Source organism: Oryctolagus cuniculus, chromosome 5 (genome assembly GCF_051225735.1).
Source record: "Oryctolagus cuniculus isolate XC-2025 breed Fujian yellow rabbit chromosome 5, ASM5122573v1, whole genome shotgun sequence".
In the NCBI taxonomy this organism is placed as follows: domain Eukaryota; kingdom Metazoa; phylum Chordata; class Mammalia; order Lagomorpha; family Leporidae; genus Oryctolagus; species Oryctolagus cuniculus.
In genome coordinates, this window is record NC_142871.1 from 82,691,055 (window position 1) to 82,715,393 (window position 24,339).

Sequence of the window (24,339 nt, forward strand, 5' to 3'; positions counted from 1 at the left end):
CTGTGCTAAAATGAGTTTTACTGATATCCTAGGTTTGTCATATCGCAAAGGTCTGACCTGGGCCCGCTCCAAAAATCCTCAAGAGATGCTTCATCTTCACCCGTTAGATCTCCGGAGTGCGCTGTCCATAGTCAGTGGCCCTCAGGAGGCTGACTCCAGGTTTGTTTTTTGAAAAAATTACAAATGGAGCAAGCCATTTAAGCCTCATTTGCCAGAATCAGGATAGCAGTGCCTCTCCTGGCAGTGTTGTGAAGAGTAAGAAAGATAGCATTTACAGAAGTGCCTAGCTCAGCATCTGGCACCTGGGAAACATTCAGTAAGTGGTAATTTGCCCCTTGTATTTGGGTCCCCTGCTCCTGCTGGTTTTTGTTGTTCTTTGATTTTCTTGAGTAGACTTGATTTTTTTTTTAAAGATTTATTTATTTATTTGAAAGGTAGAGTTACACAGAGAGAGGAGAGGCAGAGAGAGAGAGAGAGAGAGGTCTTCTGTCGGTGATTCACTCCCCAGTTGGCCCCAACGGCCTGCGCTGCACTGATCCAAAACCAGGAGCTTCTTCCAGGGCTCCCACGTGGGGTACAGGGGCCCAAGGACTTGGGTCATCTTCTACTGCTTTCCCAGGCCACAGCAGAAAGCTGGATAGGAAGTGGAGCAGCTGGGTCTCAAACCGGCGCCCACATGGGATGCAGGCGCTTCAGGCCAGGGCATTAACCCACTGTGCCACAGCGCTGGCCCCAAGTAGACTTGATTTGATACATAGGTAGACATCTGTGAAAGAATGGCCACAGTTCTAGCTGTTCCATGTGGACACACCCCTGCCTTTCTAAGTCCATGAATGTTTGAGACAGAGCGGCTCTGTGTTATTAGCCTCAGCAGGGATTGTTCTGATGATGATGACTTGCCTGAGCTGGGCACAGCACACACTTGTGTCTTGTTTGTTTAGTGCCCCTCCTAGGGCTTTACATTTGAATTCAAGGTAATATTTAAATAGGGGAATTGGGGTCCGTGTTGTGGTGCAGTGAGTTAAGCCGCCACCTGCAATGCTGGCTGCTCCACTTCTGTTGAACTCCCTGCCAATGCTCTTGGGAAAGTAGCAGAAGGTGTCCTATCTGCCTGGGTCCTGGGCCCCTGCTATCCATGTAAAAGACGCAAATGAATTGCCAGACTCTTGGCTTTGGCCTGGCTCAGCCCAGCCCCAGCCATTGGCTGCCATTTGGGGAGTAAATGGAAGATCGTTGTAGATGGAAGATCTCTCTCCCTCTCTGTGTAATTCTACCTTTCAAATAAATAAATCTTTTTTATATGTGGAATTTTACATGAACATTCTGGATTTTCAGTTTGTCAGGGAAATTTGCTAAGTGGGCCATTTGGTAAACAGTTGACTGTAGCTGAGGACTGGCTTCCTTTTGACAGGATACGTGCTAGCTGGTCTACTTGAGTCCTCAGCAACCCCTGTGGCTCCCCCCTCCCAGGTTGTGGGTAGCTGTCATTGAGATTTACCATTTTGTGCTTGGCTGTCCTTGATCATTTATGTTGTTTGGCTGCCCCTGTAAACATCAGAATTTATGATCTCTTGCATGCACTGCCAAGACTAAGAAACTCTATTATCATTTATTTCCTGGTGAGACTTCTAGTGTTACAGATCCAATACATCTTTTGTGCAAAGGACTAATGAGTATATGGCTGAATGAATCCTCGTAGAAGTAAATCTTCAGATTGTTGTCTTTTGATTCTGGCCAAATATAGCAATCTCTTGAGACTTCAGGATCTGAGGTGAAAGCTTATGGTTTTATTAAGTAAATCATGTTGGTTTCTTTTCCAGACTGCTTACAGAAATCTCATCTTCATGGGATGGGTGCCAGAAGTATTTTTATCGTTCTCTTGCACGGCACGCGAGGCTGAATGTAGCTCTAGCAGCTCCTGCCAAGGTAGGGTGATAGAGTGTGGGGATGGCAGGGCCCCAGGGAAAGCTTCAGTTCTGTTCAGCCCAGGGTAGTGTTCAGTATCACTTGTCAAGTGATAGCAGCCCATGGTGGGAGTGACTTAGCTTTTTTTAGAATGTCATTAAGCTTCAAATACAAATTAATGCAATTATGTGCTAAACCAGATAGAATGTTACAATGTATTGTATTATGCACATTTGATAGTGGGACCAAATGTGTAAGAAAAATTTTAGAAGAAAAACTTCAAATTGAGAATGCTATCTTCAGATATTTTTTTTCCCTTGTGAGTTGAGGAAAGACCACTAATACCTATTTTAATGTTAAATCTTGTTCCTGTTGATTGGGGTATCAGTGCTTGGTGGAAGCTTAATTTGAAGCCCCTGTTCTATTCTAAAAGCTGAATGTGTCTCTTGTAGAGTATAGCACATCTGTAGATTGCATAAGCAAGGGATTCTTCCCCAGAAGAGTATTCCATGAACCAGCTTTCACTGTGGCACTCATGGGTGGTGTTTGCCAACCAGGCCTTCAACATGCTTTTTCTTCTTCCTTCCTTTGCCAGGAGCTGGGTATGGGCAGTGTGGAGCGGTGTAAAGGGTTCTCGGCACATTTGATGAAACTACTCATTCGACAGCGTCGCTCGCTCACCACGCTGACTGAGCAGTGGATCATCCTCAGGTATCGGCTGATAAGCTTTGTTTTGGCACAGGTTGGGAAGAATTGTGTAAGGGCAGCCTAGGCTGCTGCACATGAGGAGTAGGATCTGCTCTCAATTGTGGAATGCATCTGAAGTGGAATTTCTTGGCTCTGCCCATTGGGTTTGGTCATGTGTTCATCTGCCTGCCCTGTCTTCTGGGCACACTTCTTGGGAGGAGGAAGCCTGGCGATTGAATTCAGGGCTGTCAGCCCCTGAAAGTTGCCCTAGGTGAACTGCACCTGGATCTGGAACAAGGGTATTGGTCGCTACAAGTCCTAGTGAGCCGATAGACAGGGTTGTATTCCTGGTATTGGTGTCCTGAACCCTGTAGTCCTGGAGCAGATTTGAGGGTGCTTCTGTTAGGCTTTTTGGGTCTCACAGTTGCCATTTCCTTAGCCAGACGTGGGTGCTTCTCAGTGACACCAGATCATTAAAAGATGAGGACAGTTAGGAAGGCTGCGATTATCCTTTAGTGGATTCTTAGCAAAGGCAGAGTATCCTTTTTTTCCACAGTGTATCCACTTTGAGGACAGTTAGGAAGCCTGTTGTTAGCCTTGAGAGGATTCCTAGGGGGGAGACGGTATTCTGATTCCAGCCTGGGTCTACTCTGGCTTCAGGTGTTTCCCATTTCCGTTGATCAGGGTGAGTTTAGTGCTTTTACCAGATGCTAATAGTTGAAATCACTGCAGTGGTGTGGCTGCGCTGGATGTGAGGAGTCTAGTGGTCAAATGGTGAGCTGTGAATGTCTCTCCTGAGACTGAAGGATGTGTTTAAATACTTTGGGAGGCATTTAAATAGACTTTTAACCTATTGTCTAACCTAGCTGGAGAGTCTTCCCTACAAATAGAGTGAGACATGATTTAACACTTTATGGTTTTTCCCCATGGGTTTCTCTGCACAGGAACCTCCTCAGCTGTGTGCAGGAGATTCAGGGCAGGTTGACAGTGCCCCTGGTGTACCCCATGGCCTTCCCGCCTCAGGATGGCATGCAGCAGTGGACAGAGCGGCTACAGCACTTGGCCATGCAGAGCCAGATCCTGCTCGAGCAGCTCTCCTGGCTCCTCCAGTGTTGTCCCAGTGTGGGACTGATTGCAGGCCACAGTGATGTCCAGACTCAGGATCAGCCTTCTGCCTCCCACCTGGAAGGACCTGAACTCACCAAAGGACAGCTTTCTGGAGCAGTGCCACACCTCATTCCCTGCAGTCTGGGCTACCCATCCCCAGTACCTGAAAGTCGATTGCCCTCTGGTTGCCGGATGCGAAAACAGGACCAGCTTTGGCAGCAGTCTACCGTGAAGTTAGCGGAGATGCTGAAAACCATTAAAGCAATGAAAGCTGATGTCGACAAAATTAGGCAGCAGTCCTGTGAGACTCTATTTTATTCTTGGTGAGTTTGTCTGTTTCTTTATTCTTCCTTGCTGTGCTTGAGTGCTTATTCTGAGCTTAGGAATGGGGTAAAATTATGAAAAGAATTATTCTACAGTCCTCCAAAATTACTCGGTTACCTGGCACTTTTTTAGCATGTATTGCTCTAAACCTTAGATCCAATGAGTTGTGGCCAGTATATGTTAGTGATAGGATGGAGGAAAGGTGAGAGTGTGTGTATGGGTGTTTGTGCGCTTTCCTTTCAATATTGTGGCTTTTCTGTTGCAGGAAAGATTTTGAAGTTTGCTCTTCTGGGCTGAGTTGCCTGTCCCAGGTGTCAGCTCATTTGCAAGGCCTAGCGTCCTTGTTCATTCTTCCAGGGGTGGAGGGTGAGCAAAAAGGTCCACAAATGGCCTTAGTTGAAAGCCTGGAATATGTCAGAGGAGAAATCAGTAAAGGCGTGGATGACTTTACTGCTTGGAAGAAACACCTACTCGCTTCTAGCAGCCAAGGAGGTAAGGACTATTGCTGAGCAACGGAGGAAAAGCCTAGCAGAGAAGTGCTGTCTTTAAAAAAAAAAAAAACAGTATATAAAGTTTATTTGAAAATCGAGAGTCACTCAAATAGAGAGATCTTCCATCTTCTGATTCACTCCCCACGTGGCCACAATGACCACAGCTGGGCCAGTCCGAAGCCAGGAGCTGCTTCTGGGTCATCCATGCAGGTGCAGGGGCCCAAGCACCTGGACCATCCTCCACTGCTTTCCCAGGCAATAGCAGATCTGGATTAGAAGAGGAGCAGCCAGGACTCGAACCAGCACCCTTATGGTTGCCAGCACTGGAGGCTATGGCTTTAGCCACTATGCCACAGCACTGACCCCTGAAAATCAAAGTTAGAGAGAGAGAGTGAGAGCAAGCACTTCCATCTGCTGATTCACTCCCAAATGACTACAATAGCCAGAGCTGGGCCAATCCAAAGCCAGGAGCCTGGAACTGCATTGGGGTCTCCCAGGTGGGTGCAGAGACCCAAGCGGTAGGGCTGTCTTCTTTCCCAGGCACATTAGCAGGGAGCTGGATCAGAAGAAGAGCAACAGGGACTTGAACTGGCACCTGTGTGGGATGTGGGCTTTGCAGGCAGTGGCTTAATCCACTGTGTCATAATGCCGGCCTCGAGAAGTATGGTCCTACAGAAAGAAGTTGAAATGCTGCTAGAGACACCTTGTTTTGTTCTAGATGTACCTGTGTAGGCTTCTAAGGAGGGGAGTACGGTTGGAATCCATAACTCTTAATATTTTTGCCTTATTTGTTTGAGTGCCTTTCCCTTGGATGGTCATCCTGTCTCATAGTTTGTAGTGCATGTATAGGAAGGCAGAAAGGCATGCTGGCATGTTATGGTTTTCCTATAGACTTCAGAGTCTGCGACTAATAAGTGGACTAAGTTGGTGTTTATGCACACTGTGTTAATGATTAATTTTCAAAGTTTTAGCATTATTTTTAGCAAAACATGCAAGATAATAAGCTTTGTCTAAGCAAGGAGCTTGTCTTATCCATGTCTGTATCCAGATAGCTAGACAGAGTGGCTCACTCACCTAACAGATGGCCGTTAAAGTAACAAATGACTTCTAGAGGCACGAAAGCAAATAATTGGTGTTCTTGGTTTATATTGTTTTCCTGCTTTGTTTTGTATCCTGTTGCTTACTAGGAAGCCAAACATTGGATGAAGGATTTGTGGAAGATTTTTCAGAGCAAATGGAAACTGCTATTCATGCCATCCTCTGCGCCATCCAGAACTTAGCAGAAAGAAGCAATGAAAAAGCACAGGGGAACACAGACCAAACAGGACCCCAAGAAAAGGATGGTATGTCTGAAATCAGGAAAAATTAGTTTCCTATGCAATTTAACTATATGTGATGATTTTTTTTGATGGCTAAATAGTTCAGAACAGGTATTAGAAATAGACGATTGCATAAATAGAGATGAAAGAGTTTATATTCTGTTATTCATCATGTCGTGATCTGTGAATAAAGAGGCAGCAGGCTTTGAGAGACTGCAACCAGGACATCTGACAAAACTCTTAGAGGACGACTTCTGGGGCGAAGTGAGCACTTTGCATGTGCAGAAAATCATTTCCTCCATCTCTGAGCTGTTGGAGAGGCTGAAATCTTGTGGGGAGGATGGCACGGCAGCGAAACACACGGTAATCCACTCACTGTTCCTTACAAAGTCAGGGTAAGCATTCCCTGATTCCATGTGGAGGGCCCAAGGCAGGCTAGAAGCACAAAGAATTTGTCTATTTATCCATGTTAATGTCACTGAAAAGCTTTGAAAGCTTAGCACTCACTAAGGGTTACATTTGTAAGATGCAGAGTTGCAAACATGCTATCAATGCAGAATATTTGTTAGTTTAGGGTTCTGCTGTATTACAGTCACATGCTTGCAGGAGTCTGACATTACATGTTGTTGTTGCTATTCATGAAGCTTCATGACCATCTTCTGCAAACACTATTCCCTCCATAGTCAGCCAGCAGAGCCATAAGTTGTTTTCTCTGTCTTAAGTCCAGAGAAGCAGTTTATTTTTTAGGACCATGAATGCCATTCTGTAGCATAGATACCAGCACCAACTTTGATTTCTAAGAAGGATTAATTTATAAACATTGAGTTCTTCAAAAAAACACATTGTTAACTAAATGAAACTTGAGTAAGAATTTAAAGTGCATTTTAATGATAGTTTATGTGATTAAGGAGATGAAATCTCAGTAACCTGTGGTGGGATTTGTGTAAACACACAGCTCACTGATAGTGAACATTACAACATTCACAAGGCACAGCCATGGCCACTGTCTAGCTCCAGAATGTTTTCATTCCTTCAAAGGATTCCAGGTACCCATTCAGCAATGTGAGTAGGCCTTTTGTTTGTTTGAACCTAGTTCTTTAGGCAGTGCTGCTGCCTGCTGGTACGCCTGGTGCCCATGCTCTGCAGCTTCTCAGACCTTGTCCTCTTCTTCCTGACCGTGTCCTTGGCAACTCACCGAAGCACTGCAAAGCTGCTCTCTGTGCTTGCCCAGGTCTTCACAGAGCTCGCCCAGAAGGTAAGGACTGTTCACGTGGAGCACTCTGGGGCTTCTGGGACCCAAGTGTTCTGCCTCCATTCAGGTTTGGTTTGATGGACTTTTTTGTTTTGGACTATTACAAATGCCAGGAGGTGATCTTGCTACCTGTGGATTCTTAAAGGCTTTATATGGCACCCTTTTGCTAACCTAGTTTTCACTAAAGTCTCAGAGCCTGCACGTCCCTTAACTGATGAGTCCTGTTGACTCCAGAGGCTGTGCAAAGGCTGTTTTGTATTAACACACTCTTTTGTCTGTGTCTCCAATGTGAAATCTTGATAACTCCTGAGCTAGATTTGTTCAATAAATCCTTAAGGCTGTTAAGTTTCTTTCAACTATTTACATGTAATTATAGTAAATAATAACAGGCTTTTAGTATGGAGGAGGGTTTTTCTTCCATAAGTTAGTCATTCATTCATTCATTCAGTCATATATTCAGTAGTATGAAGAGTGCTGTGGTTGTTCAAGGTTGTAGACACTACCCTTCAAAACCAGGGGCAGAAGTCAGTGAAATCTGATAGACTGGATGTACTCACAGAAGTACTCAGTTCTTGAACTTAGGGTTAATGCCTTAACCTTTCTGAGTCCCAGGTTGGTTGCTTGTGGAATGTCATCTACTTACACCTTATAGTATTTTGGTGGAAACCATCCTCAACTGAATATATCTGTTTTGGTTCATTTCTTCCTCAGTAATTTAAGGTTGTCTCCAAATCTAAGTACAATACAGATGAAATTCTCTTGAGGAAAGTATGAATTTACAGATTAAAGACAGTGCCTGGAGTTCATGTCCTTGGTTATCTGAAAGAGACAGGAAAGAATACAAAGTGAAAGGCAGGTCTGGGGCCTCCCATCTAGATTGTAAATCCATGTGTCTGTTGAATAATATGAAAGTGAATGATTCCCAGGTTTGCCCCTTCTGTCTGAAGGGTACTGAGCCAGTGTTAGACCCCATCACTTCTGGGAGAAACATTATATGCGTAAGACAATGGCAGGGTAATGGGTGATAAGAGCACCTGGAGATTCAGGTCAGCTGTGTTTGTCCATTTGAGCTATTGCTCCTGTCTTGAAAGGCTCTTGGGTGATGTTGGCCTGTCAGAACGGTGTGTTTTGGAGTAGGGAGCTGGGAGCTGGCCACAGCCATGGTTCTAAAGTGTGCAGTACTGGGGGCCCAGTGGTTGAGCTGCATGTGCTGCAGTGCTGTGCTGTGCTAAGAGAATCTGAAGCTCCTTGCTTTTTGGTTTCCCCCGTATGCCTGCATTCGAAGGCAGCTCTTTCAAACAATGTAACTCAGTGGGAATAAGACCACCAAAATGTAGGTTTCAATCAATTTTCAGAGAATCAGGTTGTGTTTCTGTCCTTTCTGAGTGCTGAGGGAACTTTAAAGTAGGCTAGATACAGAGCGGAGATAATCTAGGCTGTCACTGAAGCCCTTACTGCCCAGGTAGCTGTTTGTGTATAACCAAGGTGGTGGTCATCTCAACTCCTTGTTAATTGACAGCTGTTTTTTGTTTCATTCTCAGATTGACAGATAACTTGATAGTATGTATTTCTGCTTAAAAAATTAAAATTTCTGATTGAGAGCTGCTGTTTTCTTGTCCTTGCTTTTCTGTTTACTTCTGCCCTTGTAGTAGTTTTTCCTTTTTAGGCTAAATTCTGACAGGGACCAGTTTTGTTAACACTTTACTTTGTTAGTGCTGTGTCCTACTGTTCTCTCTAGAGCCCATTCTGCCCTTGCTCAATGATGTCCTGAATCCCATCCTTCTGGTGTCCTTTCTCCAAATTTTGTTTTTTGCAAAGTGATGGATACCGCACACGCCAGGGGCCTCTACAGAGACATGACCTCGTGCTAAATCAGATGTCAAGCTGTGACACCGCACATTAGCTGTTATCAGTGAGGAGGAAAAGAATGCCAGAGGTCCACTGATGTGCTTTGGCAGATTTAAGACCCTATGCTGTTACAACAGTGAAGCATTTGTTGATGTTGCTTTTTCACTGTGGTAGGGCTGACAATCCCTTTTTGAATTGCATTTGTGCCTAACTGTTCACTCTGTTTTTTTTCCCCAAGGGATTTTGCTTGCCCAAAGAATTTATGGAAGATTCAGCAAGAGAGGGGGCAACTGAATTCCATGACTACGAGGGAGGTGGAATTGGAGAAGGCGAGGGCACGAAGGATGTGAGCGACCGAATAGAGAATGAAGAACAGGTCTGTGAAATGGGTACACAGATTACAGAATCTGACTTCCTTTCCCCTTTGGTTTCAATATTTAAATGACACATATACATAGTTTTTTACTAGGCTAATGGTTTTCAGACAGGTCTGTGGAGTCCTAGGGACACTGAAGCTTGGGCAGTGGTTGTAAATAAAATGCCTAAAAACCACAGGAGGGAACTTTGCAACTTATTCATCGGTTATAGCTAAATTGTGGAGGGAATGATTTTTATTTTTTTTTAAATGGAAAGATGCTTGCTGATGACTCTCTACAGAGTATTTATTGGTAGTGCTTTTAAGGATTAAGAGCTTGGCTATTTTAATTGATAATTACATTTAACAGTAATGCTAGAGTTTGCTATTAATAGGTTTTGTATATCTTTAAGACATGCTAGAATTTTAAAATCTACACCCTTTTTTGGTTGGAATCAAGAATGTTTTTGAGATACTCAGAGTCTGTAGACCAAAGATGGGGAGTGTTTTTTCTGACAAGAGCCATTTGGATATTTATAATATATTCACAGGCCATGCAGAATTGCTGCCATTTGGGGAGTGAACCAACAGATAGAAAACCTTTTTCTCTGTCCCTCCCTCTAACCGTCTGTAACTCTACCTCTCAAATAAAATCTTTTAAAAAAATTACTGACTTAAAAATTAGCCTGTTATACATTTTATTGAATTTTTTTTTTTTTTTTTTTTTTTGACAGGCAGAGTGGACAGTGAGAGAGAGAGACAGAGAGAAAGGTCTTCCTTTTGCCGTTGGTTAACCCTCCAATGGCCGCCGCGGCTGGCACGCTGCGGCCGGCGCACCGCGCTGATCCGATGGCAGGAGCCAGGAGCCAGGAGCCAGGTGCTTTTCCTGGTCTCCCATGGGGTGCAGGGCCCAAGCACCTGGGCCATCCTCCGCTGTACTCCCTGGCCACAGCAGAGGGCTGGCCTGGAAGAGGGGCAACCGGGACAGAATCCGGCGCCCCGACCAGGACTAGAACCCGGTGTGCCGGCGCCGCTAGGCGGAGGATTAGCCTAGTGAGCCGCAGCGCCGGCCCATTTTATTGAATTTTGAGTCCTGCCTGTAGTTACTTTGGCACTGTGAGACCAAATAATTTCACGGGCAGGGTCAGACTTTTCCACTTCTGCTGCAGATTAAAAAAAAAAAAAAAAAAAAAAAAAAAGGCAACACAGCAGCTTTTAAGATTTATTTATTTATTTGAAAGGCAGAGTTATAGAGAGGTTGGTGCAGAGAGAGAGAGAGAGAAAGTCTTCCATCCACTGGTCATCTGTCTGCTGGTTCACTACCCAAATAGCTGCAGCGGCCAGAGCTGGGCTGATCTGAAGCCAGGTGCTTCTTCTGGATCTTCCACGTGGGTTCAGGGACCCAAGCACTTGAGCCATCTCCTGCTTTCCCAGCAATAGCAGAGAGTTGGATTGCAAGTGGATCAGCCAGGACTCGAACCAGTGCCCATATGGGATGCCAGCACTGCAGGCAGTGGCTTTACCCGCTACACCACAGCACCAGCCTCTGTTGTGTTGCTTTTTAAAATGCCTATCTGCTGTGGTGGGCATTTGGCACAGCAGTTAAGATGCCACTTGGGGTTCTAGTATCCATAATAGAGTACCTGAGTTCAAGTCCCAGCTCTTCTTCCAATTCTAGCTTCCTGTTATTGTGCAAAATGGGAGATAGCTGGTAATGCAAGCATTTGGGTCTGTTCCGACCACGTGGGAGGTGATGGAGTTCCAAACTTCAGGTTTCAGCCTGGTCCAGCCCTTGCTGGTGTAGGCATTTGGGGAGTGAACCAACAGATGAAAAATCCTTCTTCTCTGGCTTTCAGATGATAAAACAAATAAATAAAATGCTCATCTAAGTCTAAATTGAATCATAAACTTGTATTCAGGTTATGGTTATAGCTATTAAAAGCAAAGGAGCAAACCACTTCAAACTCTGTGTCTTTGTGGGGAAAGCAGGGAAGAAATAAACCAAAGGAGTTATGCTAATGCTTGGGTGGTGGGGCTCTGAATTTTTGTTGTTATTTTGACTTCCTTCTGTTTTTTAAATTCAACTTAAAGCATATACTGTGTTTCTAATTGAAAAAACAAAGGTGCAGTCCAAACAGAAAAGTACAGTCCAATGCAAAACACATTAAATGATGTAAAAATCCTCTAGAGCACTTTATATCTGCTAAGTTTTCAGTTATGCATATGCTTTGATACAATTTTACTTTTTTTAAAAGATTTATTTATTTATTTGAAAGGCAGAGATAGAGAGAGGGAGACAGAGAGAAAGACTGACTTTCATCCACTGGTTCACTCCCCAGATGGCTGCAATGGCTGGAGCTGGGCAAGGCCAAAGCCAGGAGCCAGGAGGTTCTTCTAGGTCTCCCACGTGGGTGCAGGGGCCCAAGTACTGGGGCTATTTTCTGCTGCTTTCCCTGGAGCATTATCCGGGAGCTGTGTTGGAAGTGGAGCAGCAGGGACTCGAACTGGCACCCATATGGAATGCTGGCACTGCAGGCTGAGGCCTATCATTCTGTGCCACAATGCCAGCCCAAACATGTTTTCTTACATATGCTAACATGTCAAAAATAAATAGGTATATGAGGTAGATGCATGTTTTTACAAGGAAGTTCCCTACAATAGTATTACTTATAATGGTGAAAGTTATGAAACAAACTATTCATCAGTAGAGAGTTATTTAAATTATAGTACCATGCATGTACAACAATACTATATATTAATTAAACAGAATCAGATAGAGTATTATGTTTCAACATGGAAATATACTTAAGACAGTTTTTAAGTTTAAAAAGAAAAGCAGATTGCATAAGAGTCTGTAAAACACAGGTTTTGAGAGGTACATATTGATAGCGAGCCCCTGTGTTACTAAGTGTATATCAGGGTATTCACATCAGCAGTGAGAATTCCTGGAAGTTTTGGAGGATGGTGGTGCTGTGAGAAACTTACTTTTACTGTTTTCCTTAAGAGTTCCTTTAATGAACTTTTTTTTAAAAGGGACTTTTAAATGGCTCTGGAATTTTCTTTTTTCTAACAATTTCCATGAAGAAAGCCTGAGTGAAATATATTCTCTGGCCACAAATAGAAATGAAATTTTTTTTAAAAGGGACTTTTAAATGGCTCTGGAATTTTCTTTTTTCTAACAATTTCCAAGAAGAAAGCCTGAGTGAAATATATTCTCTGGCCACAAATAGAAAAAAGTGACCATTAACTCCAGAAATGGAAACAAAACTTTCACAAATTATCACACGTGACTGTCTTCTGCTAGCTTTTTTTTTTTTTTCCTCATCCCAGAGATATTTTTACACCATTAAAGTTGACCTTTGTATTCTAAGCGGAATTAAACATTAGTAAAATTACAGCATTCATTTGTAATTTCTGTAATGCTTGCTGACATAGGTGGAAGATACATTTCAGAAAGGTCAAGAAAAGGACAAAGAGGATCCTGGTTCAAAATCTGACATTAAGGGCGAGGATAATGCCATTGAGATGTCAGAAGACTTTGACGGGAAGATGCATGATGGGGAGCTTGAAGAACAAGGTTTGAGATAACTATATGGTAACTTCTTGTTTGGAAAATATCAGTATTTTATAGAGAAAACTATGAAATATGTTTTCTCTATAAAAACAAGAAGCTTGTTGTAATCTTTTGAAACAACATTGGTTCCTCAGCATTAGTACAGACTGAAAGCCTCAGCCAGGAGTGTGCCATTGTCACACCCACCATGGCAGAAGTCTGCGGGCAGTTTTGGGGATACTTGACCTCTTAGTAAACCACACCATTGACTGATGTTCTAGCTGCTTTATGTGCTAGATGCAGTGGTGCGGGAGTGCCCTTTGGGGAAGCCCAAAAGAGCAAGAAGATGGTCCCTCACAGAGCTCGGCTTTCAAGGCAGATTGTTCTGGATAGCTTTTAAAAAAAATTGTGTGTGTGTCTGTGTGTCCTAATTACAAACAATAGATGTTTGTTGTAGATCATTTAGGGGGAAAATACAGGAATAAGATAGGACCTCCCTAGAGTCTCCCCACCTAAACCACCTCAAAAGTTTGGTATATTTCTTTCCATTATTGCATGTATTATATATACACACACACACACACACACACACAAGAATCATATCCATTTTTGTAGTCTGCTTTTTTCATTTGCTGGCTTATGAACATTCATTTTGTCATTAAAATTATTTGAGAATATGATTTCTTACAGTACATCATCATTTGCCCTGTTTGTACCATAATTCATCTTTTGCCCTAAATTTCCACCCAAAACTTAATTTGAGATTGAGTATTTTATTTGAAGGGAAAACCTTGCAGAAATGAAAGCAAACTTTAGAGGAATATATGCTTGTGTAAAAAGTGTAAGGATATAATGTTTGGTAAAGTTGACTGTGAGCAAAGGTAAAGGCAGAACAATTATGGCTAACTGGTCGAGACCTGATTTGAGATGTTGGATAAAATCACAGAAGCACAGTGTGTTGGGGAAGTCCATCATTTCACAGATAAGAAGCTAGACTAATGAGTCCCATGATGACTGTTCTTCCAGCATAGAAAGCAGACATCCTTACAGCAGTTCCACCTCTTGTTTTCCTGCCTGTTCACATACTGCAGACTTGCATGTTACTCTCAACAGTTTGCAAAAACACAGTGGGGCTGCTCCAGTAGGTCTGAAGGCATGTGCCTGTAGGGAGTTCTGTAGTAATAGGCAGTAAATCCCAGATGGAATCCTTGCCAGGGAATGGGTCCATGTCTTAGACATGCAGGATTGGGTCAGTGCGGGGATCTGTCTGATCTACGTTCAGTGCCTTCCCTTTCAGAAGAGGATGATGAGAAATCAGACAGCGAGGGTGGAGACCTGGATAAACAGATGGGTGATCTCAATGGCGAGGAAGCAGACAAACTAGATGAGAGGCTTTGGGGTGATGATGATGATGAGGAAGATGAGGAAGAAGAAGACAGCAAAACCGAAGAAACAGGACCAGGAATGGATGAGGTAATTAGAAGATTTCTCCCATCCCAAAGTCCCCAGCCTGGAAGGAGGTAATCTTCCTGCCACCTTCCACTCTATTTACTGCTTATCCTGTTCCATCTATTTATCCCTCTCTTCCATCTCTCTTTTCCTTTTTTTTTTTTTTTTTTCCCGTCTCATTAATTGTATTCAGATCTGAAAGTATACCCTGACCTAAGTCATCTCATGTGTGGTGGAGATGGGAAGTTAAGAAGACTCACTGTAGATGCTCTAAGCTGATTATCCCCTTGGCCACCGAATTCTCCAGCCTTGAGCTTGGGAGTCCTCCAGAGCTGGTGTCACACTGCAGCAGCACAATACAATGTGACTGCCAAGTGTTTTCATGGGACATGCTCAACAGGCAGAAATTATCCACATCTAAGAGCTACACTGCTAGACTTAACCCATGTTGAAGCAGTTTCTTGGATTGAGTTTGATGACTTTGTTTTCTCTTTCACATTTAGGAAGATCCTGAACTTGTTGCTAAAGATGGTAACTTGGATGCTGGGAATTCGAATAAAGATAAAAACTGGCCAGATAAGAAGGAAGAAAAGGATGAAACAGAAGCTGATGATGGTGGACAAGGCCAAGAAAAAATTAATGAACAGATAGATGAGGTAATGAGGACTTGAACTGCCCTCCTGACTCAGGATTAGGGCCATAGCACTGCATAGTTTTTAGAGTGTCTCAAGACACTGATTTTACTATTTATTGATTGCTATCTTACTGACTTATACAAGGATGCACAACAGAGGCTTTTAATGGGATGTAAAATGTTGAATGATTGCTCTTTTACAAGTTAGTGTGTATGCTATTTGGGCTCATGCTGTAGTTTGGAAGCTAAAACCTTTGTTCCTTTATTTTTGTCTCTTGAGTTTTTTCTTTGAGATTAAGTGACACAATGCCTCATCTCAGCAGAGAACCTGCACTGAAAATAAAATTGGAAATTCTAATGTGAAAAGTGTAAAAACATTACTTAAAATACTAATCTATGTTGGCAGTTTTAGGGAAGAGATATTATATTCTCTCTGCACTACATAAATACTCAGAACCACTTTTATACAAATTCTTTTTTATAAAAATATTTATTTTTTTCTTTCTGTTTTATCTCCATTACCTCACAGAGGGAATATGATGAGAATGAGGTAGACCCTTACCATGGTAATGAGGAAAAGCTGCCGGAACCTGAGGCCTTGGATCTTCCTGATGACCTGAACCTTGACAGTGGTGACAAGAACAGTGGTGAGGACACAGGCAGTGAAGATGGAGAAGGTGCGTCTTTCAGAAACCCCAGCAGGCCCATTAGAACTTGTTGACAATGAGCAGTAACTGATTTCTCTTCACAGAGCCCAGGGTCATGGCCAAATCAGGAATCATGGTTCAGTTAGCTCAGCCCCACCTTGAGAAGGTGTTTACTTTTCTTTTGTAGTGTTTCTTTGTGCGCATAGGCCACACAGCTCATAGGCCGACAGATTCTCTCACTACTTCCACTTCCCGTGCACTATTTTGGCCCTGCTCTGCCTAGTGGGCTTCACTCTATACAGCTCTGAGCTCCTGCAGTCATTATGGGGTCCCTATAGAGTTAAAAGAATTGAAAGCTGAAAGTGTAACAAGTTATCCACCTTAAGTTCCTTAAATTATGGGAGTTCCTGGCTCCTGACTTTGGCCTGGCCCAGCCCTGGCTGTTATTGTGATGCAGGGACCAAGCCAACAGATAGATGGGAGATCTCAGTCTCTCTGAGTTTCAAATATACAGAATTTTTTAAAAAAACACTGGTCTCCTATCTTTGGTATAAAACTTACTGTTGGAATTTGTTGATGGCTCTTTTTCAGTGGATTAATTTTGAAGCACCATCAAAATAATTGTATTAAATATATGAGTATTGCTTTTAACAGGGTGGGCAAACTTTCTACAAAGTATCAGATAATATTTTAGGCCTTGTAGGTCCTAAGCTTTTTACTGCATATACTGAGTCCTCCTGTTGCACTGTGAAAGAAGGCAGAGGCAGCACAGAATGAGTAAGGTACAAACATAGTTAAAGAGAAGACCTACAGCAGAATTGCAATAAAAATTGACATACAGACACATGTGGGAAACCACAGCTGGCCTATGGGCCATACTTTGCCAATCCCTGGTTTAAAGAATAGTGAGAAAACACTTGCATAACTACTTCCCAGTTTAAGAAATAATAGAAAGTTTAAAAAATCTGTGTTCCCCTTTTATTTATATATATATATATGTGTGTGTGTGTGTGTGTGTATATATATATATATATACTCCACTGATTCACTCTCCAAATGGCCACAATAGCTAGGGCTGGGCCAGGCTAAAGCTAGGAGCTTCATGGGTGGCAGGGGCCATCTTCTGCCTTCGCAGGCACATTAGTAGGGAGTTGGATTGAAGCAGAGCAGCTAGGGTTCAAACCTGCACCACAACTATGGTCCTTCTGTGATAAATTTTTAAAAAAAGAAGAAAAAAATAATTTATTTGAAAGGCAGAGTTACAGAGAGAGAGACAGAGAGAGCATGAGATCTTCCATCCAATGGTTCACTCTCCACATGGCTGCAACAACCGTGTCTGGGCCAGGCAGAAGCCAAGAGCCCAGAGCTTCTTCTGAGTCTCCCACTTGGGTGCAAGTGCCCAAAGACTTGGGCTATCCTCTTTTGCTTTCCCAGGCACATTAGCTGTGACTCAAACCAGTGGCTATATGTCATACCAGCACTGCAGTCCTTGGCTTAACCCACTGTGCCACAACACCGGCCCCATGTTTCTTCTTTTTGTCATGTCTATCCAGAAGAAAATCCCTTGGAGATCAAAGAAAAACCAGTGGATATGGAAGAAGACAGTCACCAAACTGAGGAAAGAAATGGAGAGACCGAGACTGACCATGGTGAAGACCAAAGTCCTCATGAGCCCGAGGAAGGCCCTGATGAAGATGACAAAGTGGAAGGGGAGGAGGAAATGGACACAAGTGCTGACAGCCCAGAGAGAGATACTGCTGAACAGCCCGAAGAAAACTCAGAGGGCCAGCAGCAGTCTCTGGAGGAAGAGGATGGGGAAGCCAGTGAGGAGGGTGGAGAGGATGGCCTCCCTGCTGACCAGGGTCTCCAGCCCCAGGTATGGTGGGCTTCTGGCTTTTCTTAGGTTGAAATAATAAAGAGGAGGAGGAAGCCTCTATTTCCCTAAACTCTCTTCTAGGATAGTCCATCACTGGTCGGCACTGCCAAGGCATTTCAGGTTTCTGTTTCAAGACTCCCTCTAGCTGACCGCTCTCTGCAGACTCCGTCAGTGAGGACTGGGGAGCCTGTTTGCTGCAGCACCCCCAGCCCAGAGCATTTCACACCGTGTCTGATTTCTTTGCAGAAGCAAGTTGAAGAAGAGAAGGAAGATGAGCAGGAGGAGGAGGGGTTGGACACAGAGCAGCAGGTGGCAGAGGCTCCTGAGAGGAAAGAGCATGCCTCATGTGGGCAGACGGGGGTGGAGAACATGCAAAGTGCACAGGCCGTGGAGCTGGCTGGGGCTGCGCCTGAGAAGGAGCAGGGCAAGGAGGTGAGGGCTCTCCCTGCCAAAGCCAGTCGCCTCTTACGTGGTTCCTTCTCTCTGAATTCACATTCTCATTAGAAGTAGTTGGTCTATATGTGGTTTTTGTTCTTGTTGTTTGTTGACATCTAAGATTGTCTCCTATTCTTTGAGAAAGTGATTATATACTTATTTTTGTATACCTCCAGAATATTTGTTAAAGGTTATACACATGCACACACACACCCAGCATATATATGTATTATGTGTATATAAATATATATGTGCATATACATATATACACACACACACACATATATAGCAAATGTCTTCATTTTGCCTTTTTTCTTTTCAAGATTTATTTATTTATTTATTTGAAAGGCAGAAGCTACAGAGGGAGAAGCTTAAAAAAAGATTTATTTGAAAGGCAGAGAGAGAGAGAGCAAGATATCTTCGATCAGCTGGTTCACTTCCCAAATGGCTGCAACAGCTGGGGCTGGGACAGGTCAAAGCCAAGAGTCTAGTAGTACGCCATCGGGTGGCAGGAACCCAAGTACTTGGATCATTATCTGCTGCGTCACAGGGTGCACATTATCAGGAAGCTGGATCATAAGCAAAGGCAGGAGTTGACCCCTGTCACTCTTATATTGGATGTGGGTATCCCAGATTCTGGCTTATACCATTGTGCCACTACACCCACCCCTAGGCTATATTAAAGTGATGATATATGCTTAATAAGAAAAAGTGCTTAGCCTTGTAGTTCTCAGTGGGAGAGTCAAGTTCATGTTTTTTAGCTCCCAAGGAAAGAAAGGTGGCCCATGGACTGCCCACAGCACAGTGCTGCTCACAGTGCCTTCCTTTGCCTTGCTCCTCCCTAGGCCTCTAAATATGCTCATTTATAAAGCAGGGCACTTCTTCTATTCCTCGACTAGTCATGATGTGTTCTGATGTGGTCTCAGTCTAGGTTGTGAGCATGCTTTGGGAAGAACATTGAGTGCCAGAGGGCCTGCTAGTTGCAGTGGTGATACTGGGAAAACTCTGCAGCCTCTGAGCTCCAGTTTTGTGATCAATAACAACAGTTGTTTATACTGCTTAAACAGCCCTGCCCTCATCATTCCTCAGGCGCCCATTAGGAACTAAGTATTTTCCTTACCTCAGCAAGCCCTACGAGAGAACTGATGCTCTTCTTGTTATCTTCTCCATTTTCTGTTGGAGGAAAATAAAACTCAAGTTATATAACAGCCTTAAGAGTGTACAGCCGGTTGATGATGATGCCTGGTTTGTAATGGAGGTCTGTTCTGCCTTTGGAATAAGACCTAAACAGTCCTTGAGGCAAGAACTAGTCAGCTTTGCAAGGAAAAGATACCTGAGAGGGTACTGCAGCTTCAGGTCCTGATGCTTCTCTTCCTGCCAGCAGGTAAGAGCTCAGTCACGGCTGAGTTCCAGGCAAACAGGCCTAAGGCTGTAACTCTGAGATGAGCACAGTGGAGACTGCAGTTTAGTGCTCAGTACAGCTTAGTAACTGGTGATGGTCACAGCTTCTTCCTTCTCATTTTCTTATGTCTTGAATTTCCTAGGAACATGGGAGTGGAGCTGCAGATGCAAACCAGGCAGAAGGCCACGAGTCCAACTTCATTGCGCGGCTGGCTTCCCAGAAACACACCAGGAAAAACACACAGGTTTCTCTCTCTCTCCATTTGAACTCGGTTTGTTGCCTGCATGTCAAAAAAGATGATAGAAATGTGGTTGTTAAAAAACAAAGCCACACTCCTGGCCTTTCCTGTAGGTAGCCTTGGTGAGCAGCCCAGGACTGTGGGGTTTCCCCAGGGAAATCCACCTCTGGGGTTCATTGCTGTGGAACTGAGAGTCAGGTGCTGTGTGCTGCACCACCAGTCTTATTCTTCTCATGATTTTTTTTTTTTAATTTTCAAAAATTAGGTTTTCTTAATGGGGTATAATTTGTGTACATGAAATAGTGCTGAAAAGCAGTCTCCTAAATGAGCCTATGTGCTATCCCTGTCCCCAAGCCACCCAAGGGACCTTCCCCAGAGCAATTGGGTGTTGTCTATTTTATCTTCTCTCAGCTGTTTTCTTCATGTGGAACATCTGTGGACATGTGTGTATGTACATGTGTTTCCTTGCTTCTGTGACTTTATTTCAGATACAAAAGTATATCACAGACATGGTTCTGTTTAAGCTTATAGAAGCCCCGTTCTTTTTAGTAGCTGCATTGAATTCCATTCTTGTGTGGGTGTACCCCTTTTACCTATTATGTGCCTTGTTTTGAGTCTTTCTGTCATTACAGATATAGTGCTGTAGTGAATTTCCTCATATCTCCCACAGAGCTTTAAGAGGAGACCTGGGCAGGCTGACAATGAACGTTCCATGGGTGATCACAATGAGCGGGTGCACAAGAGGCTGAGGACTGTGGATACGGACAGCCCTGCCGCTGAGCAGGGGTCAGCTCAGCCCGAGGCCCAGGTGGAGGATGCAGATGCATTTGAGCACATTAAACAAGGCAGCGACACATACGACACACAGACCTATGGTACGGTGAGGGCAAGGCTTCTTCAGCTCACCAAGCTCTGGGAACTCGGGCCGTGCAGCTCTTAGTACAGATTCCTGTTAGCCGGCACAAGGGATGGCCTTTAAAATTGTTTTGTCTCTAGTAAGAAAAATAGGATAAATCAGATGATTTCTATAATGCAGAAATGCAGCTTGTTTTGGGTATAGGGGGATCCCTGGTCTAGTTTAAATTCTCGGGGTTGCTGGGTTCAGTGTCGGCTTTTGAAATACCCTTACTAACAACTGCCCACTTTCAAACTGAACTCAGGGTGTCTTCATAATGGACATTTTGTCAGTTCTAGGTAGTCCCTGCACTGACAGGAACTGTGAAATTTTGAAATACGTGTTTTCTGCACAAGTGAGAAAGGGAGGGAAAAAGTCTTGGTATGAGAAGATAAGTAGTCAGTCTAGTTTTTCCTTTTATGACTTCTCTTTACTTCATTCATATGTAAACTAGTATTGACAATATCTACCTGTGATGATAGCACAAAAATGATGGCTCTGCAGTAGGCTACTTTTTTCTCTGTCCCTTCTAGCAAAAATAAAGTAGTAGTAATAATAAATACCATGTGCTGAGCTTTTGCCTTGAGCCTTCGATTTATGTTGATGGAATTCCTCAAATAATCCTCCAAACTAGGATCTTTCCATTGTAGAGGTGAGCACAGTGAGGTCAGAGGCATTTAAGAACTTATCAGAGATCACAGTGCTGGGATTCCCATGTTGGTCTTTCTGTGCCCTGTTTTATACTCTTACTCAACTCTGAAGAAACTAATTTACCCACAGGTTAGTAATATAGGATGCTGTTTATTTTGGTCCATCTTCTGGTCATAGCAATAAAAACCCATCAACCCCCCTATTTCTGTGGTTACGTGGATAGTTATACCACATCCTAACTTCTGTAGGAAGTAGAGAACAGTTACATCTGTAGTGTAGACAAGTGTCCAAGCCACATTGCTGGTCAGTGGCAGAACCAGCATGAACAGAATTTTGGACACTAGGAAAGATAGAAACCATTGACAGATCACTGCTTTGTTCTGGAAAAACCTAAGCTTTCTTTGGGTGTGCGCACACATTCATTTCCGGCAGATGTGGCCAGCAAGGAGCAGCAACAGACTGCAAAAGACTCGGGGCAGGATCAGGAAGAGGAGATACAGGATACCCTTATGGACACAGAGGAACAGGAGGAGCTCAAGGCAGCAGATACGGAGCAGCTAAAGCCAGAGGAAGTCAAGTCCAGGACCACAGCAACCTCCGGTGAGTCTTGTGTTTGAACACATCCCTTATAAGCTCTCTGACGTAGAGCAGTCAGTTCTCTTGTACTGTTGTCTAGCCTGTTCCACGTCCTAACTCATGGCCTTGCTGAGTCATCCGCCTATAATTGATTATCTTTTGGTTGGAAGCAGAAAGGTGGAGGAATAGAGGAGTGGCAGGATATCCTGGAAGTTTGAATTTCCAACAAAATCCCATCTGTCTTTAAAATGGGTAGAAGAAATTAGATTAGTACACATTTTCCACAGTTGTGATGAGAAACTATATTTTTTTATTTTGGAAATGTTTTTCAGTTTTATAGAAGTGTAGCATAAAGTGCTATAAAATACTAAGAGATGGAATGAGAAAAATGCATGTGAGGAGATAGCCAGTTTCCATATCAGGGCTAAAAAAGCTCTGTTACAAGGCAGTTCATTTTTAAAAGAGAGCACATACATTCAGCAAATTAAAAAGTAACTATCAGCAGTGGATTAAATGCAAATTAAAAAAAATTGCCAAATGCAAAGCCCTTTGTTTTGTCTCTGTCCTTAGGAGTGTTAAACACTGTTGATTCCTGGCAAATGGAACAGTGGTTTTCTTTTAGTTTTTATTTTTATCAAAATTCTAAGTGCACGTAGTATAAGATTTACAAGACTTAAGATAAACTACAGTTCCAGAACAGCCACCTTCAACATCAGAGTGCAGAGGAGGTGAAATAAGGGAGTTTGAATTGGCCGTGATTGTTGGAGAGAGAAAAACATGTCAAGGAATGAATGAGTGGATGAGTGAAGCTTCATTCACTGTTAGGCTTGATGCTGAAGCTTAGCCTTGATGCTGATACTGTGACAAAACTCTGTCCTTACATGAAACTAGGCTTTGAAGAAATGGAAATGGAGACACAAACAGTTAAAACAGAGGAAGATCAAGACCCCAGGACAGACAGATCCCACAAAGAGACAGAGAATGAGAAACCAGAGAGGAGCCGAGATTCAACCATTCATACAGCCCATCAGTTCCTCATGGACCCGATTTTCCAGGTACTGAACCTCTCACAAATTCCTGCTTTAGTTATTGACAAAATGGTTGGGCACTGTGGCACAGTGGGGCAGGCCATCATGTAGGATAAATACATCTCATGTAGTAGTGCCTAGGATCAAGTCACACCTCCACTTCCTATCCAGCTTCCTGATGTGCACCATGGGAGGTAGCAGGTGATGGTTCAGGTACTGGGTCCCTATCGTCCATGTGGGAGACTCAGATTGAGTCTGGGCTCCTTGCTTCAGTCTAGCCTAAGCCTGGCTGTTACCAGCATTTGGGGAGTAAATCAGCAGATGGATGATTTCTCTATCACTCTGCTTTCCAAATAAATTAAAAGGTAATTGACAAAATGGAATTTTACATTGCTTAAAAATTTTTGTCTTTAGAAATCTTTTTTTCAAAGATTTATTTATTGTTTGTAACTTGACTTTCAGAGACAGAGGTCTTCCTTCCGTTAGTTAACTCTCAAGATGGCTGCAACAGCCAGTGCTGGGGCAAGGCTGAAGCCAGGAGCTTCTTCCAGGTCTCTCACATAGATGGCAGGGGCCCAAGTACTTGAGCCATTCGATTCCAACATTGCAAGTGGTGGCTTTACCTGCTAGGTAAAATGCTGGCCCCTATCTTTAAAACTTATGGAACATCTGGTTGTTTTGGAATATCAAGTCCTTATCAAAATTTTTAGGAGCACTATTGGTGTGACGGGTGTTCTTTAAGCAGATGACACCCCTCCAGCAGTTAGTGCCAGGTCACAGTGCCCTGACCTGTCCTGCTCTCACGTCTGGTTCTTCTTACCATCTTTATGTAAGGAGCCTTCAGGACAACTGGTGAAATAACAAGAACTTGGGCTTACTGTGTGCATTTAGGAAGAGTTGACAACTGAATTTTTTATCCTAGTAGTTTGACCTGTGGCAATACAGATTAATCAGACATTTTCATTACTGTGTTTTGTCTGCTGTGGTGGAGTTATAAATTTTAAATGTTTCCTTTACCCATGCTATCTCTAAGATGGGAAGCAGAAGAATGATTGTCTGCGGTCATCACATTGCGCCATTCAGTTTGCTTCTGTTATGAGTCTCGGCCATGAAGTATATACTTTGAGTTCGTGCTGTAGGGAGGAGGCAGCCAGTGAAAAGTTGGTGATCTCAACCTGGCTACCTCTTACCTGTGGGTTTTTCTTCTCAGCCCTTTTTAAAAGATGTCAGTGAGCTAAGAGAGGAGCTGGAGAGACAACTGGAAACGTGGCAGCCACACGAATCTGGAAACCCAGAAGAAGTAAGTCACAGGCTTTTCCTTAAAACTGTTTGATTTTTGTTGGTAAGATACAACAACTTAATAGGTTCTTAGCTCCAATTACTTCGTAAAAGGGACTGAGCACATGGAGAATATAATTGGAATCCTGAAGCCTAAGTATGTGCAGTGCTCGGTGCCTGCTTTGCCACTAGATTTAGCTAGCTGATGAAAGTGGAGGGAGACAGATGTGTTTAACTCTTCTAGCTTCTGTTGCTGGCTCTGTAACGTGTGATTGGAAAAACTGGGCAAAAGTGTGTGCCATGCCATCCTGAGAACAGACCATGTGGACCACTGCTGGCTGACTTAATGTGGCAGTATAGATTTACCAGGGGTTTCATTTTTAATGCCT

General features: G+C 43.4%; 1 protein-coding gene and 1 long non-coding RNA gene across 6 annotated transcripts in view; one reads left to right on the forward strand and one right to left on the reverse strand.

The window, feature by feature from the left end:
- Positions 1-24,339, forward strand: part of MDN1 (midasin AAA ATPase 1) — a 180,205-nt gene that overhangs the window by 147,183 nt on the left and 8,683 nt on the right. For 4 of the 5 annotated variants that reach the window (XM_008263214.5, XM_089332900.1, XM_089332901.1 and 1 more), the window contains 20 exons: positions 33-159; positions 1,821-1,926; positions 2,501-2,616; positions 3,537-4,022; positions 4,289-4,515; positions 5,702-5,857; positions 6,027-6,196; positions 6,927-7,088; positions 9,172-9,309; positions 12,724-12,865; positions 14,139-14,314; positions 14,794-14,946; positions 15,454-15,601; positions 17,125-17,447; positions 17,694-17,879; positions 19,427-19,528; positions 20,193-20,397; positions 21,501-21,668; positions 22,536-22,699; positions 23,883-23,972. In XM_008263214.5, coding sequence (XP_008261436.3) covers positions 33-159; positions 1,821-1,926; positions 2,501-2,616; positions 3,537-4,022; positions 4,289-4,515; positions 5,702-5,857; positions 6,027-6,196; positions 6,927-7,088; positions 9,172-9,309; positions 12,724-12,865; positions 14,139-14,314; positions 14,794-14,946; positions 15,454-15,601; positions 17,125-17,447; positions 17,694-17,879; positions 19,427-19,528; positions 20,193-20,397; positions 21,501-21,668; positions 22,536-22,699; positions 23,883-23,972 — 3,545 coding nt within the window. Of the gene's footprint in view, positions 1-32; positions 160-1,820; positions 1,927-2,500; positions 2,617-3,536; positions 4,023-4,288; positions 4,516-5,701; positions 5,858-6,026; positions 6,197-6,926; positions 7,089-9,171; positions 9,310-12,723; positions 12,866-14,138; positions 14,315-14,793; positions 14,947-15,453; positions 15,602-17,124; positions 17,448-17,693; positions 17,880-19,426; positions 19,529-20,192; positions 20,398-21,500; positions 21,669-22,535; positions 22,700-23,882; positions 23,973-24,339 lie in introns of those variants that run through there. The other variant, XR_016233853.1, reaches the window with a different exon arrangement.
- Positions 18,178-19,564, reverse strand: LOC149126558 (uncharacterized). Its single transcript, XR_016233855.1, has 3 exons — positions 19,216-19,564; positions 19,003-19,055; positions 18,178-18,451 (listed from the first exon to the last, which is right to left on the reverse strand). It is a non-coding gene; the product is annotated as an uncharacterized LOC149126558 (long non-coding RNA).